The sequence below is a fragment of the Musa acuminata genome, chromosome BXJ1-8 (genome assembly GCF_036884655.1).
Source record: "Musa acuminata AAA Group cultivar baxijiao chromosome BXJ1-8, Cavendish_Baxijiao_AAA, whole genome shotgun sequence".
Classification (NCBI taxonomy): domain Eukaryota; kingdom Viridiplantae; phylum Streptophyta; class Magnoliopsida; order Zingiberales; family Musaceae; genus Musa; species Musa acuminata.
Genome location: NC_088334.1, coordinates 44,787,399 through 44,804,546, shown reverse-complemented (window position 1 = coordinate 44,804,546; position 17,148 = coordinate 44,787,399). Strand labels below are relative to the sequence as shown.

The 17,148-nt window shown below is 43.5% G+C and overlaps 4 protein-coding genes across 13 annotated transcripts; 2 read left to right on the top strand and 2 right to left on the bottom strand.

Annotated features, from left to right (window-relative positions):
- Positions 1-604: 604 nt before the first annotated feature.
- Positions 605-7,883, bottom strand: LOC103995226 (protein disulfide-isomerase SCO2). Of its 10 annotated transcripts, none has more exons than XR_010476103.1 (8): positions 7,432-7,883; positions 7,214-7,340; positions 5,144-5,233; positions 2,629-4,700; positions 2,153-2,359; positions 1,311-1,724; positions 1,078-1,175; positions 605-1,007 (listed from the first exon to the last, which is right to left on the bottom strand). XR_010476103.1 is itself a non-coding variant. In XM_009415770.3 (3 exons), exons 1-3 carry the CDS (start codon positions 7,819-7,821, stop codon positions 5,160-5,162), a joined length of 591 nt encoding a protein of 196 aa, XP_009414045.1. In that variant the 5' UTR covers positions 7,822-7,883; the 3' UTR covers positions 4,851-5,159. The 10 variants fall into 10 exon arrangements, 1 of the variants encoding a protein (XP_009414045.1); XR_010476104.1 differs by having other exon boundaries at positions 2,629-2,679; XR_010476100.1 differs by lacking the exon at positions 5,144-5,233 and having other exon boundaries at positions 2,629-2,679; positions 4,199-4,708.
- Positions 1,311-1,760, bottom strand: LOC135680366 (uncharacterized). The gene has a single exon (XM_065194247.1). It carries the CDS (start codon positions 1,758-1,760, stop codon positions 1,311-1,313), a length of 450 nt encoding a protein of 149 aa, XP_065050319.1.
- Positions 7,884-8,979: 1,096 nt separating the features above from the next.
- Positions 8,980-10,893, top strand: LOC135588110 (galactoside 2-alpha-L-fucosyltransferase-like). The gene is made up of 2 exons (XM_065080062.1): positions 8,980-9,211; positions 9,285-10,893. The coding sequence occupies exons 1-2, from the start codon at positions 8,998-9,000 to the stop codon at positions 10,733-10,735; spliced, it is 1,665 nt and encodes a 554-aa protein (XP_064936134.1). The 5' UTR covers positions 8,980-8,997; the 3' UTR covers positions 10,736-10,893.
- A 2,497-nt stretch (positions 10,894-13,390) lies between these two features.
- On the top strand, positions 13,391-15,621 carry LOC103995476 (abscisic acid 8'-hydroxylase 3-like). Its single transcript, XM_009416072.3, has 9 exons — positions 13,391-13,644; positions 13,725-14,043; positions 14,123-14,275; positions 14,346-14,597; positions 14,675-14,764; positions 14,846-14,924; positions 15,008-15,114; positions 15,189-15,307; positions 15,396-15,621. The coding sequence occupies exons 1-9, from the start codon at positions 13,454-13,456 to the stop codon at positions 15,502-15,504; spliced, it is 1,419 nt and encodes a 472-aa protein (XP_009414347.3). The 5' UTR covers positions 13,391-13,453; the 3' UTR covers positions 15,505-15,621.
- Positions 15,622-17,148: the final 1,527 nt, after the last annotated feature.

Sequence of the window (17,148 nt, the reverse complement as noted above, 5' to 3'; positions counted from 1 at the left end):
ACAGAAGACATGGAAGCAGAAGAGGCACCTCCAGACCTTAAAAATTCTGTAAGATGGCCAGTGTATGGGGACAGCAGATAAGAAGCATTGTGTGAAGTATCATTCACAGCATCAATTAGGTGACAAACTAAGGCAATCAGATAATACAGTGTGGGGTAGCAAGCACAAGCAACATTGAAAGACAATGTACCTTACTAACTGGAACTACAACATCTGTGGTGGAAGAGATTGGAAACTATCATGAAGCTCTCAGCATCAAGAACAACCAAACAATGGTTCCATCATTCATCTAAATGATGCAGTTCCTCCATTATCTTACCATGTCAACAAAGGAGCCTCATTCAATTTTGAAGAACAACACTTCTGAGTAGGTATAGTTTTGAGATGATAATCTTTTCCAGTGGAACCAAATTTATTCTGAGAAGGTGATTCAGATGAATAATGTTATGTTTCCACAGGCTTCACATGGAAGGTAGCATCTAACAATACTGGCTGTAACAATGATGAGTTGATTTTATTTTATTTTTTCCTTTGTTATTTTTTGTACAGTTTCTTATCTTTTACATTTTAGATTCATATATTTCTTGAGAGGTCACACATCATATGAAATAATAGAGTAGAACAAGTTGTTGGCATATAATATTTTCTAAAGTTTGCTGGTAACAAGAACAAGGACATGAGTGACAGAATCCAAAATCATGTTACCTCCACAGTCTCTGTCTCTGCTCTTTGTTCCTCAGAACTCAGACAACAGGACAAAGGCATGACTGTTCCCCAACCAAGAGGGACAAACAAGATTGCAGCAAGAGAACCTCATCTGCACAGATTTGAATTCAGGTTCAGCATTCACACAATTAATCTTCCAGCTGAAACTTTGTGTACAGCAGACAAAGGGAAGAAGAGAAGGGCCATAAACACCACATGGTTGAAAGTACAGTGAATTAATTGACAGAAAACAGTGATTGATTGATGACTTAATATACAGCTGCCTCCTCAAATCCCAGTGCCTGCACAATCCACCAGCATTTCCAACTTAGCTAAAGGCAATAGCTTCAACAAGATGAAGAGAAAGAAAACCTGTTCATGAACTGTCCCTTCTCTCTTCGTTGCTTCAGTATCATGAAGAATTTATCACTTCCGCCATTAGAGAAGGCTCCTTCTTGGCCTTAGAGGTCCTACAAAACACAACAGGGGATAACAAAACCCCATCTATGAGACACTGTAGGCAGATGCAGCAAAGATCTAAAGAAGCCACAGTAAGAAGAAACGTTCCGTTCCAGATTAGCTTGCAAAAGGGAACGAAATCGGACCTATGTTGGCTTGACAAGAAGCTCATCATCAACCTCGTCGCTCTTCTTTGCCGTCACTGCCGCCGCCGAGCGGCGACGGGCCTTCTTGATTCCAAACAACACCCTCCAGTTAATGGATCCTTTCAGCGGCCGCTCCCACCGGGCCCCGTCCTCCTCGTCAGTCCGAAGCTCTTCCCTCAAGGTGGTGATGACCCGCTGATACGGCCCGCGTTGGTGGGTGTCCTTGAGCGGGAGCAGCCGGCCCTCGAAGAAGAGTCGATCAGCGTCGATCATCGAGTGGCTGCCGACGGCAAACTCGAAGTCGGGATCGGGCGGCGGGCTCGTGGTCCGTGCGGCGTGCTGCTCCACGACGAAGTCGCTGGAGAACGAGATGCGCGGGTTCATCGGCGGCACCACCGGCGCGCCGCAGATGGCCTGCTTATCCAATTTGCACCTGTTAATGCATGCCATCTCAAGGCGAAACGGGTAGGCTGGTCAAGCCTGCTTTATATGGAGTGTGTGTGTGTGAGGGTTATATAGGGTGGCATATAGATCTGTTCAAACATTGTTCGTCAACCACTGATGTCTTTGTTCTCTACACACACACACACACACACACACACAAAATATATATATATATATATATATATATATATATATATATATATAAACACACACTCAAAGGGGCCAGTAAACTCATCTCCTTGCTAAGTTTCTGTAGATGACCTTAGAACAATGGAACCAACCATTTTGTTGATAGCAAACACGGATCTTTCTCTCCTGACTCAAACTAGATCTCACTTCAAGGGTTTCAAAGCAAGTGATTTAGAACAGTCAGGAAATGACTACTTAAGACAAAGTACCTCTTAGTAGTAGCCAAAAAGAGATGATCTCTCCCTCTTTTGGTCTCCCTCGTTGGTGGCAAGGATTCATCCTTGAGGAACTTCATATCAAAAGGAGTCTTGAGTAGGCATGTGAGTGATATGTTCCCCACCCCAATGCGGTTCCAAAGGCCATGAATGCTATCATATATCAGTTCAAGAGGCATGCGAGTCTTGTGTTTCCCACCCCTACACAGTTCCAAAGGTCATCAATGTTATCATGCATAGTCTAATGGCCACGTTCAAATTTAACAGGGGGCGTTCATCTACTTTTAAGGGGTCTGTCGAGCACAAACACAATAGAAAACAGCACAGCCAAGCAGAAAAGTAATAGAAGCCAGGCTCTCCTAATTCCAGGATTCTAAAGGGAGCCCAGGGAAATGCAACCATACAATTTGCAAGTTTTCAAGAAAAAAAGTCGAAAATCCGATTGACAAGAGATGAGATGCAGTTAGTACCTCTCCTTGAAGAGACCATTACCCTCCAGAAAGAACAGCCAAATCCTCCACCTTCAACAAAAATTGGAAAAGACGCTATGAGCTGAGGTTGGCGAGGAAAAGAGAAGAGACAAACAGGATGAGATATCAATGTATTTTTAATCTATTTATACTTCTGCTGATAATTCATGAACAAAGAATTTGACATTAAAAGAAGATAATGGTCTTCATGACCAGGAGAAGACAATCATATTCGCACCAAATTAGGGATCCATAATACAAGTAAGAAAATAAGATAGCTGAAAGTTTACCAAAAGCTCTTAACTGAAGGAACAAGATACTAAGTTGCTTCCTTATGACTAAATGCACTTCTTTAGAATATCAAATAATGTATGTAGATGCTGTAGTTCTAACTCCTAATTCTTAACAAATTTCTCAATTCAAGTTTGAGAGAGCCATTTTTTTCAATCTATGGTTCGATGCAATAATGCTTTTGTATCCGTTCATTGATAATGTTCATCGAGCCGGTAACTGTAACTTGTGTAATGATTTACTTGACAACTTCTGAAATTATCAATGCTATGTACTTGAGGCACAAGTGGTGGACATGGCACTGCAGGTAATGTGTTGTTAAAATTGTGTGCTGTTGATGCATGATCATATCTACTTGATGATTGGTATTTACACAACCAAAGCCTATTCCTACAAGTTCTCCATGTGTGAATAGCTAGTAATAGAAACTATATATTCCTGTGGTGTCCCTGGTTTCACACAATCTTAAGCTACATTTTGCGACATCTGATGCAGTAAGCCTTCATTCAAAGGTATTTAATTCAGCAACTGTCTTAGGGTTTCTCCCCCTAATCTTAAGTTCAGATGCATGTTGCATGATGATTGTAGCATAAGAAAAAGGAATCTAAACAACTGATTTCTTGCACTTACATGTCGGCCATAATGAGACAAACAACTATAGATAATAGTTCCAGGGTTGGTCTTATAAAAGTGGTCTAAGAAGTCTCAACATTTGAGGCATGAGAAAGAACCAGGAAGCAGGTCCAAGCAAAATAATAATGGCTTAAACAGAACAAAAAAAAAGAGATATATGAAAAAAGTAAATGAGAAACGAACAACTATTAGAAGAGATAATGAATCCTTGTAATGACTCCCTCCTTTCCAACATATGCCTCCTTTTACACTAAATATAATATATCATTTAAATCAGACCTGGATAAAACTACAATATATGAAAGGAATAGAAAATGCACATGATTATATGGAAGCACTTTTTTGATGCACTAAAGTTCATCAGACAAGGCACATTTGCAAAAATGCTAAACTTACTGTAAACCTTGCACACATCAGCTGATTGCAGGAAATGTAAAGAAAGAAGACCAAAATTTAGAAGTGAGAGAGAGCTGCATTAATTTTAGAAATTGCATTAGCTGTAAAACAATACAAAACATGCACGGAATAAAAGTCATTCCTGGCTCTATTTTCAAGGGCTCCTGCTTAATTTGACTCATAACTTATATTAGGTCAACTTAATCTCGGCTGTAAGAGCTCATGACAGCCGATTGCCATTCTTGTCTACCTTTGGTGTTATTCTGGCACTCATCTCAGGGTGCATCCTTGAAAGGTATCTTTTTTGTGTCCCTTTGAACAATTTCGGCCATCACAAACTTGATCGAACATCCAAAAAGTGCCTCCAATATCAAGGACCTTAAAGCCTTTCTCAGTCAGCTTTGCGAACTTGTTAAAGCTATTTTTGTTAAGTCAGCAGCTTGCATCATTTGCCACACTCCCAACCTTGGTTTTGCTTTCAGTTTCAACTTCTATCTGATTTTTTTTGTTTGATACTTGTTGAACTCCTGCATCATCTCCTTAACATTTGGGGTCAAAAAATAGCATCAAACCTGTAATCTGATAACCACTTTACCAGCTTCAAACCAATGAATTTGGATAGTCAGATTGAAAATAAAGAATGTGGAGTCCTGACATCCGCTTATCACATCAGGAGATGGAACAGAAGCAGAAGTATCAGCGGTGTGTATGTCATCACCAGAATTTGGATGCACAAATTTATATATAATTCCCTGCCAAACTATAGATTCGTTAGAAAAAAGGTTCCAAGATTCATATTCCATGGGCAAAGGTATGACATTTACCTTCACTCTCAAATAGCATAACATATTTAGGCTATCACTGATTAAAAATAAGGGGTAGAAGACAGAACACTTGACAAGAATATGAATCTTCAGCAATACTCACAACACAATAAGTGTTTTTTCTCTTACATATTAATGCACAAATGTTTGGAAAGCATAAAGTGGATGAAACATTTTGTTAAATATTGGCTTGTCTTGCAAGCTTAGCACCCTCAAAAAACATTTGGTCCACACTAAACTGCCGAAAACATAGTCTGTGATTTTATGGCTGCAGAGCATAGATGGCACTAAAACCATATTAAACAAAATTTGAAAAATGTTTCTATATCTGCTCTATGAAGGAATCTTAAGTATCATTTATCAGAATTTACTTGTCGAAGGAATGAATTAAGGTGGTTTTCCATTGTCTACATCTTCCATCACATTGATGTCCTCCCGTACCGTTATTTTCTGGACATATCCTGGACAAGAATCAAACTAAAAATGAGATATTCAGACTAGTAAAGTGTTTTAAACATCTATGTGTCACGAAAAGGGAATCTTCTGTTATAATAGAATTAGAAATGTCTTAGACTCATTCAAGAATGGAGGTCAAAATGCTTTTTAGAAAGAATACATCAATGAGCTTCTGTGAAATGATTCTATAGAATTTGGCCAATTATCTCAATCATGGAATATCAATGAGAAAAACATCCATGTCACTAATGGATTCCCTGCGACTTTTGATTTATAGATGAGTCAAACATCTGATTTGCGAACAGAAATAGAAATAGTATATAACAACTAGTAACATAAAACTGCAATAAGATTTAGATATATAAAATATATTAGTCGACCACACTGCAATGGAAAAAGTGATATATTCTTGAGGTAAAAATGGCAACTGTACCAGAAATACTATGGCAAGAATTTTTGTTCACAATGATTATGAGCCATTTGATTAGTACCCATACTGCTATTACAATTAATCTTCACCCTTCACTGCACGAACATGCAAATAGGCCATTGTTACGTCCTATCCTGTTACCCAAAAAAAATGTAACTCCCTGCCTCCATCAACACCTCTTTCAGGTCAACTGTTGTCCCTAGGCTTCTTAACAAAATAAAAGAAGGAACAAATACAGAAAAGCTTGTTTTAGTAATGGTCAAGATGGAGCAACTCATCAAACTTCACTACGTCTACTTTTTGGAATAAGGGATTATTAGAGGATAATATGTTATGAAAATGCACATTGGGGTGAGGCAAGACATAGGAGTTTAAAATGGTCATATATGGCTGTTACCAAATCAAAGAATTTTTTTCCTCAACTTCTGAAAGCTAATTTTAATATGAGATATAATTAACTAGATTGTGTTTAATTTTGAAAAGTGCTTCATGCCATAAAACACACTTGGAACAAACTTCATAAAGTCTTTGATGTCAAAGCACGGCACACAAAGTTATAAATAATTCACATTCTTTAGAAGCATACACAAGTATGTTTCTCTGTAATCAACATCCTCTAAATAGAGAAAACACAACCTTAGATAGAAGGTCACTTCTACTATATTCTAGATTTTTCTTTAACTGATGTAGATACAGTACCAGAAGAGACCAGCAATTTACTATGATAAAGGAAAAAAATGTCATGACACATTTAATGGACATAGAACCAAAAAAAATATGTTCTATAGGTGCTTGTTGGATTGTACCTTAGATCTAAATCATCAATATAGATCCCTGCAAATTGAGAATTTTAGGGGAAAATTTGTACATTCAATATAGGAGCCCATGAATAACCAAATTAATAACCATGTTGCAACCCAAAAAGTGCAGAAATTAACCTAATATTCCACTGCCAATTATCATGTAAGAAGGCAATCCCACATCATCTAACAACCATTTACTGATTCCAAATCCAATAAAACTTTTGATTTTTGTTATTCCATCAATGACAATTCACTGAAGCAAATCAAAAAATGATCATTCAGTCATTGGCACTCAAGTGGAAGAGATTTACCTATCAAATTTGCAAAAAAAAATCAGCATAAAAGAGTAGCTGGACTTGAAAGATAATGTTCCAATTAAGATTCTCAGAGAAAGACTCCAAATCTGAGAAATGTAGACCTAATAGATGAATGCTTGTCGGTTCTAGTCAGGTCTCTCCTGCACCCACTATGAAACTGCCGCATGACATTATGGTGTTAAAGACAGAGACCAATCAAGCACTACTGATGCAGTATCCTGAACCAAGCCAGCTACAGAAATCATATATAGTTCAGCAGCAACCCAGTTGAACTGCCAGTTTGCACGGATTTCCAGTTAACTGGCATGTTGGTTTTATGATATGAACATGAATAGAAATATCAATTTTAATAATTAACGCGGCCTCATAGAAGAATACAATCGATTGTAAACCAAAATGAATAAAATCTCAAACACATGAACGAAATGTACGAACCTATTCCAAGGCAGGGAACGCACTTGCAGATCGTCTCCCGCCCCCTTTTGTTGTAGTAGCTCACCAACCCCGTCCCCTGGCAACTCCTACACTTCCCCGTCCACTCGTACACCACTGGCTTACAATCCTTCCGTAGCAAAATGTCAAAGACCAGTCAGGTCCTCACGGTTAACGAATCAAGAAGGCAAATCGAAGGACAAACAAGAACAAATTGCAACCTCGATACTGGGATCACACTGGAGCCTGCGGTCGATCTCCTGCGGTGACACCGGGGAAGAGTCAGGGTAGGTCATCGGCAGCGGCAGGGCGTCGGAGTCGTTGGCCAAGTAGCTCTCCCGGTCCCGAGACCACCACCACCACTTGCTTTTCTTCTTCTTCTTCTTATTGCCGCTGCTGCTCTGGTCCGTGCTCTCCTCCGTCGCGTTAATTCGAGTCCCGGGGTCCCGGGCAGACATTCTCCCTCCATCGGGCGGGTCGCCCCGGGGGCGGAACCAGTCCGAGGAGGCGTCCGCGGCTGCGCGGCAACGGAGGAAGCAACGCGAGGGGATGCGAAGGAGAGGCGGGGGTAAGGGTTTGGAGAGAAGGGGATTAGGGTTGGTGAGGGCCATGGCAAGCGAAGCGGGAAACGAAGGGCTTCGTGTCCTCCTCCGGCATCTTTAACTGCCGGGCGAGGAGGACCATTTTGGATCGCAGAACGACGGGAGGCTTCTTTGTTTATGTAACCGTTGGATCGGTTGCAGTTGGTCGGTGATCATGATGAACGGAGATCCCGAACTGAAAGAAACCTCTCCGAACTTGAAAAGTTTTAGTACCTAACGTTTTTACCCGCGAAACATTACCATTATATTATTGGAAGTATATAGGACCCACTCCACGTGGCACACATGTTTTAGGTTTCTGCGGACGTGATGGGATGTCAACTTTTGAGTGATTTTTCAACGAACCAGATTAGAGAACGCCGTCTGCGTGATTCGCGTGGAATCATAACGTGAAACATGCACTGCTCGATGCATAGGTTATCCACGTGATCTTTGAAACCCTTCTCCAAGATCTGAACGCTTCAGTTTACAGGCTTGTAGTATGAGTTGACCTTTATTAAATGACAGGGCAAAAGACTAGTAGAAAGATCTTTTCTACTTAGACTATTGACTTAAGCATCACTAACTTAGTGTTTCATGAACTGTTCTAAAAACGTGTTGACTATTATGCATTTATTATCTTGATTCCTTGAAGAAGAAGTGGCCTTTTCACGGAAGTTGTCTTTGTCTTTTAGTAGAGCCAATGATCTTTCTTATGCTGTTCTCAAACTACAGTAGCACTCTTAGTGGACATTCAGATCTGATGAGTAGTAAAGTATGCATGCAAGAGTCTACTTAATGCCTCCTTAACCGAGTGCTTGATCTCCTCGTCGTGTGATCTTGCTGGTTGTCAAGATCCAGTTGCCGCTTCATTTGGTTTACGACGGGCAAAGGCGACTAGTATAATATCATTGTAATCTTTGACTGCATCTGGTTGTCACATGCACGCGCGCACTTCGACGTCCAAAGGTAATCGAGGGTTGACTTTACCCTCGGGGGAAGATGAAGTTTAGGCGAGGAAGCTACTTGATCGACTAAGAAAACCAAGAGAAATCGTAGTGGCATGGCCACTAGGCAACGAAATCGACGGCTGGAGAGGAACGAGGAAGAGAGGAAGACCATGGATTACAATATTAAGGAGTGCACTTGCCGTGTTCCGAGGTTGGATAAATAAGTAGGCTGAGTTCTTGCAGGCGCTCGAGGACGATGGGGATGAAGCGCAGCAGGATCGGCTATGGCAAGATGGAGATAGCGGAGGATTCGGAAGCCGAGATGGAGAGTAGCAACAGTTCCAGGAACTGGACGCTATGCGTAGTCCTCGCCTGCATGATATATCTGCCGCTGTTGGTGCTTCTCGTTGGAGCTTACAGGAAGCCGTCCTTGGAATGGCTTCGATCCGTTGGCTTTACTGCGGAAACAGGTAACTAAATCCTTGTTGTCGAGCCAGATCGAAGTCTTCTTGCTTGATGCAGCACTGAGTTTTGAGTGTTTAGGGTTGAGATCAGAGAGCTCGTTTTCGCCGGTGCCTGAGCCAGTGAAGGACAAGCTTCTTGGCGGCCTGTTGGCTCCTGGATTCGATGAGAGCTCCTGCCTGAGCCGATACCAGTCCGTGCTGTATCGTAAGGCGTCGCCTTACACACCTACGCCGTACCTCGTCGATAGGCTTCGGAAGTACGAAGCTCTCCACAAGAAATGTGGCCCGAACACCGAGCTCTACAACAAGTCCATAGAGCAACTGAAGTCCGGCCGCAGCACCGGGCCGTCGGAGTGCAACTACGTTGTTTGGATTCCTTACAATGGCTTCGGGAACAGAGTACTGACCATCGTGTCTGCTTTCCTCTATGCGCTGCTCAACGACAAGGTTCTGCTGGTCCATGTCCCCGAGGACCTCGCCGACCTCCTCTGCGAGCCGTTCCCTGAGACCTCGTGGACTCTGCCGAAGGATTTCCCGGTGGAGAAGCTGGAGAGCTTCGAGGTCAGAACTCCGCAGAGCTACGGCAACATGCTCCAAAGTGGGGTCATCAAGAACGACATGAGATTTGCTGCCAACCTTACACTGCCGGCTTACGTTTACCTCCACCTGACCCACGATTACAGCGCGTTGGACAAGATATTCTTCTGCGAAGACGCTCAGCAGATGCTCCGGAAGCTGCCGTGGCTGCTGCTGAAGTCGGACAACTATTTCGTGCCGTCGCTGTTTCTGGTGGAGGAGTACGAGGAGGAGCTGCGGCGGCTGTTCCCGGAGAGGGAGACCGTCTTCCATCACCTGGGCCGATACCTTCTCCACCCGACCAATGTGGTGTGGGGCTACGTCACGAGGTATTACCAGGTCTATCTAGCGAAGGCTTATGAGATGGTGGGCATTCAGATCAGGGTCTTCCAGCACGCGCCTGTCTCTTTCGACACCATGCTCAACCAGATCATCAATTGTTCGAGAAAAGAGAACCTGCTGCCGGCCGTCAATCTCGAGGAGCCCGGCGTGCCCGCAAAGGATGCGAGAGAGAAGGCTGTCCTGGTGACCACCTTGTACTCCGGCTACTTCGACAAACTCCGGAACATGTACTACGAGCACTCGACGGCCACGGGCGAGGTCATCGGCGTGTACCAGCCGAGCCACGAGGAGCAGCAGCACACGGACCACCAGAACCACAACATCAAGGCGTGGGCGGAGATCAACCTACTCAGCTTCAGCGACGTGCTGGTGACCACCGCGTGCTCGACCTTCGGGTACGTGGCGCAGGGGCTCGGGGGACTGAAGCCGTGGATCATCCCGCGGCCGGCGGATCGGAACCAGGCCTGCCGCCGGGGCACGTCGATGGAGCCGTGCTTCCACTCGCCGCCCAGCTACGATTGCAAGGCCCACAAGGACGTCGACAAGGGGGCGGTGGTCCGCCATGTGAGGCACTGCGAAGACCTTGACGAGGGCCTCAAACTGTTCGACTAGCTCACTCTCCACCATGTGTTCGACATAATTACTTGTGTTTCACTTATGTTTTCCTTGGAATAGATTATATGTAGCACCAATTGATGCAATAAGCCACTGACGATTTATATTCATGCAAAGTCGATTTCCTTTTACAATGAACTTACTATTATATTTAGGAGGCTGAATCCAATGAGAGGATCTGGTCCTTCAGGACACACAGACCGAGAGGAGAAGAGTTCGTAGACTAGAATAAGTTGGGGCTCTTCTTCTACCACTTCAGTTGTTTTGTAGCCTTTGACATGATGTGATGTCGACTAACTCGCTTGTCCTTACGGAACAGATAATGTTTATTCATCTGAGAAAAAGAAAAGAAACATGAAAACTCAAGTTTCCTAAGTTCAATCCAATTTCAAATTCATGCAAATGTTGTCATAAGCTTTTGGGGAGTTTGAGAGTATTATTATTCAAATGTTGTCCACTTTGTCGGTGTCAAATGACATGCTCATATGAAAACTGAAGCTGCTTGCTTGATTTATTGGTTCAAAGTTCAGGATGTTAGAGATTATAGCTACTGAGCACTTCAAGTTTTCAGCAGCTTAGATGACTCGTATACTTCCCCAACCTCTTCGAGACTTCCAACCAGAGTTTCTCTCCGCAAGTATTATTATTCAAGCATTTGTAGTACCACTGCTCATTAATGCTTTCTAGATGGAGATCCTGATTCAGCCTTCCATGGTGATGATCTAAACTTACTTCAACTGAAGACCTGTGACCCCATATCCATATTTCTTCATGTAGTGCTGTTGCACCAGTCATGGGACTACTGTCCTCATCTCAAGTTCCACTCGCATCATCTCAGGTTTCTTTTCTCCTTCGCTGAAGTATATGATAAGAGAGAAGAGAAATAGATCCATTCGTCGCTCATGGTGGATCGCAATGACTCACCACCACACGCAGTAGACTCAGCTAGCAGTCCAACCAGAGATCCAAGAAAGAAGCCGTCAATTTGGACCAATGGAAGTCTTCCCTGGAGATCTCAATCCCAAGGGCTCCATCAAGCATGATCGCGAGCAACATCACCAACACCAAGGGATGGGTCTGTTAGATAAACGTGTTTTCATAGATTGCATCAATGATGATGATAATGACTATGATCTGATGGTATATTGTCGATCCTTAGCCACATTTTATTTTACAGAAAATAATTAGTCTCCACGCAGCCTGGAGAAGAAGACGATGGCGACGACATGCCGATGCTGCACATGCACAGTATTCTACTGTGCTGCTACAGTCGTCGCCCGTCCTTCCCTCGATCGGAACCTGTCCTCGGGCGTTCTCCCAGGCCCAGGTGATGCCATGGCAGCCCGGGCATGGCCTCTGTCGCGTGGTCGGCAGCTACACACGGAGCTTTGTCGGTCGCCAAGTCGCTTCGTTTGCAGTACTCCCTTGCGTTGCGTCGGTTGTCAACATATGGGCGGAGCCGGCGAGAGCACAGGAGTTGGCGGCGTCAAAGCTCCGCCCGGACCTCACCGTGTGGTCGAGCATTACATCGAGAGGGAACAGTTCCCGACGTCCAACTGTTGCCCAACAGTACCGCTACATCTTTGAGACTTCGACGACGGCTGCATCACACCTGATCACCATCATCGAGATCTTCCACGTCCTCCTCAAAATCCTGCTCCACAAGTTAAGTTAGGATCGCCGAAACGAAAGCATCCTCGCCCAACACGGAGAAAGCAAAGCTTGTCATCCGCTACAGTGGTCGATGCGACGTGAGGAGAGCACGAGTCAGAAGGAAAGAAAAGCTATGGGTGCCTTCAATTATCTTCTCATAATCTCAACCGTTCATCTGATTTGATCATATCATAATTATTAGGGCGATTTTCCTAAAAATGCCCTGTTTTTGCTTTTTTTTCCCCCAAAAAATATGCCCATGTTTTCGTTTGAAAATTACTATTTATAATTTTATTTTAATTTTTCAAAACTATATTTTTACAATTAAACTATCTGGATTTTTTTTTGACTCATTTATAATATTTTCTTATATAGTATTACAATATTTTTGTTAAATTGCTGAAAATGATTGAAAAACACTACCAGTGATGTCATGTTATATCTTTTTAGATACTATTTCTTGTAAACCATTTTGATATTATATTTTATAATTATAATTAGTTTGATTGAGGTTAGATGTTTTTTATTATTATTTATAATATTTTAAATAAATTTTATAATATTTTTATCATGATTATCAAAACATTATATTATGAAGGATATTTTCGGTATTATATGATATAAAAATACTATGAAAACAAATTGAAAATAGGAAACACTTGTGAGCGAAACAAAAAAGCAAAAGAGACCTTTTTCATATAATCTCCCTAATTATTATTATTATTGGTGACATAATGAAAGTTGACTTAGATGGATCCGTAGGTAATCGGATGGCCCATGAAGGAACGCTAGAACCATCTCGAGTCTCGAACGTCACCATCTCGGCACGTGTTGTCGGCACATCGATGATTTGGACCGGTCGGGCTGCACCTCATCGTGGCCAAGCCACAAGCGTCCGTGAGATGTCAAGTCTAATCGGACTCGCAGTTAATCGAGGCGAACCCGAATCGAATTCCATCGGCGCATGGCAACCTTTCTCTACATAAACCCTCGACTGCTCTCGCTCCCTTTGCGAAGCCTCTCTCTCCACGACTCCCTCGAGAGACAGAAGGGACGGTGGGAATGGCCTGTGGGGTTCTGTACGCCTTCCTTCTCCTGGCCATTGCAACCTCTCTCTTCATGAGGAAGCTCAAGAAGAAGTCGCAGGATAAGCTTAAGCTCCCGCCTGGCTCCATGGGATGGCCTTACGTCGGAGAGACCCTTCAACTTTACTCGCAGGATCCTAATGCCTTCTTCGACACCAGAGAGAAGAGGTCCCAATTCCTTTCTCTCGCATACGCGTTACTGGAGGTTGTTTTCGGTGAATGGGGGCTCAGTGGGGGGCGTGTTGCAGGTACGGCGAGATCTTCAAGACGCGGCTGCTGGGTTGCCCCTGCGTGATGCTGGCCAGCCCGGAGGCGGCGAGGTTCGTGCTGGTGACGCGAGCTCATCTGTTCAAGCCCACCTACCCGAAGAGCAAGGAACAGATGATCGGCCCGTGGGCGCTTTTCTTCCACCAAGGCGACTACCACATGCGGCTGAGGAAGCTCGTCCAGAGCTCGGTGGCGCCCGTGGCCCTTCGTGGCCTCGTCACCAGCGTCGAACGGATGGTGGTCTCCATGCTGGAATCGTGGGTCGGTCGGGAAGTGGCTGCTTTCCATGCATTGAAGGAGGTCGGTGGACTTTGGCCTCTCGTGGCTTTCGGGGGGGAGTAATGCATGCTCTGATCACTGATTTACTTCTCTCTTGCAGTTCTCCTTTGATGTGGGAATCCTCGCAGTCTTCGGAGGTCGTTTGGACGAGTGGTCCAAGGCAGAGCTCAAAAAGAACTACTCCGACGTCGACAAGGGCTACAATTCGTTCCCCACCTGCATCCCTGGGACGCCGTACCAGAAAGCAATCCAAGTAAGCAAGAACGGAGTTCATGTAGCTTTGCTCTTCGTCGATCTCCAACCTCTTGTTCTTCTCGACCCAGGCAAGGAAACGACTGGGTAGGATAGTGGGCGATATCATGAACAAGAGGAGGGGGAAGAAGGGCGTGTGGGAGAACGATCTGCTGGGCCATCTCATGGACTCCAAGGACGACAACGGAGAGTTCCTGACGGACGACCAGATCGCCGACAACATCGTCGGCGTACTTTTCGCGGCACAGGATACCACGGCCAGCGCCCTGACGTGGATCCTCAAGTTCCTCCACGACGACCCCAAGCTTCTTGATTCTGTCAGAGTACGACATGCGAAGCATCAAGTGTTCCACCGATGTAACCATCTATTCGACCTGACCTGACCATCGTTGTCCTGCAGGCCGAGCAAATGGTCATCCAGGAAAGCAACCAGCTTGGAGCTCGACCCTTGACATGGAGCCAAACCAGAAGCATGGTGCTGACTCACAAGGTACGTACCGTGTGCAATGCGAACCTCTCTCCTTCACAGAAACGATGGAATTGGGTAACGCTACCTTCCATCGTGGTGTAGGTCATACTGGAGAGTCTGAGGATGGCAAGCATCATCTCGTTCCCTTTTAGGGAGGCGGTGGCGGATGTCGAGTACAAAGGTACCATGAAATCGCAGTAAAAGGTTCTTGTGCAAAGCTCTGTGCTTTGGTCTGAATCCAGCAAACATGGCCGTGGAGTGCAGGATTCCTTATACCGAAGGGATGGAAAGTGATGCCTTTGTTCAGGAACATACATCACAACCCAGAGTTCTTCCGCGACCCATGGGTGTTCGACCCCAGCAGATTCGAGGTACTCGTTCACGGTATTCTTCCTCCCAGCTACGTCGTCTCCTTCTACATCTCCTTCTCTCTCTGCGACTGCAGGTCGCTCCAAAGCCCAACACGTTCTTGCCATTCGGTAGCGGAGCTCACGCCTGCCCCGGTAACGAGCTAGCCAAGCTGGAAATGCTCATTTTGATCCACCATCTGGTGACCAAGTACAGGTGAGCGAGAGGCCAAGCAGCAACTCCATGCATGCATGGAGGATTCATTAGCACGTACGAAGCTGAACCCAACATGTGTGCGATGCAGGTGGGAGATCGTGGGAAGCCAGGGAGAGATCGAGTACCGCCCTTTCCCTGTTCCCAAGCACGGCTTGCCGGCCAAGCTATGGAGGCGGCAGGAGCAGAGCAGACCATGACGTACCCCTGCTTGATGTGAATTGCACTCCATTTAGCTTAGCTTATATGTCGAGATATATGGATGGTTATATGTACTAAAGACCTCTGTGCTCAGAAACAGCTTTCACTTGGATACTTGGGCTAATCCTCCCATACACCTCTGATTGACAATATTATTATTATCTATCTAATAGCAAAAAAGTCAAATCTTTCTGTGTCTCATCTGATGGGAAGACATGGCATTGTCATGATTTCCTCAAGAAATTAATGCTTTGACTAGAGTGGAAGCTGGATGAATCTTCGATTAAAATCCATAATGCTCCACATCTTGTCAGAAGTTGTATCAGATGTGGAAGATCTGAGAGCAAATCTGGAAAGAACTTTTTCCTATCACTTTCAGATCGTTGCAGCAGAACAAACCAAATCGATGATAGCTTCGACCTATCAGTGCTGCTGATGCCCTCATGACTAGGTTAGGAGCACATGACAGGTTCTGTGGAGCTCTAAGCATTGAGATACAACTCTCCAGTGAGTTCACGAGGGGTTAGACTTTGCATCTGACCATGCATTATGTCAGCATATACAGCCAGCCAAGCACAGATGAAGTGACCTGCTTCTGTCCCAGACTGTGTCAAGGAGAGAAGTTCTCGAAATCAGAAGATGATATTTGACAACTCAATAATAAATAATAAAGCCAAAACTCGATGTAAAACTTATGTGGTTAGCTATTTATTGACTGTGTTAAAAAAAATTTAATTCTACATATACGAAGATAAATCTCTCACATAATTCTCGAAATAAGAATTCTTCTCACTAACTTTTTATAGAATCATTGGAAAAAATTCTATAAACAAAAGTATTTTCTTTTACCTCTCCATCACATACTACATAATTTATTTTGAACTTTTTTCCTACTTAAAATTTTACACTAATCAGTAATTTGAATCTAAATAAAAATCCTAAAATACTTACCAATGAATACTGAGAGATAGTTGACATTCCAATGAAAATTTGTTGGCCTCAATTTTTTTTGTGTTACAGAAACAACATGAGAAAGCAAGAATACATGTTTTACAGAAACAAGAACTCAACATGAGAAAACACAAGAATTATTAGTAATTTCAAGTACAACAAGAATTAATGAGCAATAAAAGTTGACAGTATCATCATAAAGCTGAGACTCTGCATTATACTTTTATTTTCAGACAAAAAAACACTATTTAGTTTGCTCAAACATGTTCAGTGTAATCTAATCATGAACAATCTCCAAAGGATGATCCAAATTTGAAGTCTATGCAACATCATAACTTCACACCATCACATTTTCCATTCAACATTTCCATAACACAAAAAACCAGAGACCAACAAATGCAAGCAGGTCCCTCCAAATTCTCAGTTATCAAAACTAAGTAGGGTGTGAATAGGAGTGGAAAGCATATTTAGCAAAGGTGCATAGGGTAATAGAAAACCAACAGTAGTTTTAAGCAAAAATTTCTGCAGATAGTTTAGAAAAGAAAAGGTGCTGCACAAGCATAGGCAGCAAACAAATTACGATGGTCACAACTCATAACCTAATAATACTAATAAAAACTGGTCCTAATATGAGGTAGAGGACCAAAAGGTTCAATGTAAACATAACATGCAAGCATTTTCCAAGCTGCCAA

What these genes read in the sequence shown, in the direction of transcription:
- LOC135680366 (XM_065194247.1), bottom strand. Translation starts at nt 1,760, where the DNA reads ATGGCATGCATTAACAGGTGCAAATTGGATAAGCAGGCCATCTGCGGC.
- LOC103995226 (XM_009415770.3), bottom strand. Translation starts at nt 7,821, where the DNA reads ATGGCCCTCACCAACCCTAATCCCCTTCTCTCCAAACCCTTACCCCCG. An exon ending in AGTGTGATCCCAGTATCGAG is followed by an intron (nt 7,341 to 7,431) that starts GTTGCAATTTGT and finishes TTGCTACGGAAG; the next exon opens with GATTGTAAGCCAGTGGTGTA. An exon ending in CGTTCCCTGCCTTGGAATAG is followed by an intron (nt 5,234 to 7,213) that starts GTTCGTACATTT and finishes ATTCTTGTCCAG; the next exon opens with GATATGTCCAGAAAATAACG.
- LOC135588110 (XM_065080062.1), top strand. Translation starts at nt 8,998, where the DNA reads ATGGGGATGAAGCGCAGCAGGATCGGCTATGGCAAGATGGAGATAGCG. An exon ending in TGGCTTTACTGCGGAAACAG is followed by an intron (nt 9,212 to 9,284) that starts GTAACTAAATCC and finishes TTGAGTGTTTAG; the next exon opens with GGTTGAGATCAGAGAGCTCG.
- LOC103995476 (XM_009416072.3), top strand. Translation starts at nt 13,454, where the DNA reads ATGGCCTGTGGGGTTCTGTACGCCTTCCTTCTCCTGGCCATTGCAACC. An exon ending in GCATGGTGCTGACTCACAAG is followed by an intron (nt 14,765 to 14,845) that starts GTACGTACCGTG and finishes ATCGTGGTGTAG; the next exon opens with GTCATACTGGAGAGTCTGAG. An exon ending in CATCTGGTGACCAAGTACAG is followed by an intron (nt 15,308 to 15,395) that starts GTGAGCGAGAGG and finishes TGTGCGATGCAG; the next exon opens with GTGGGAGATCGTGGGAAGCC.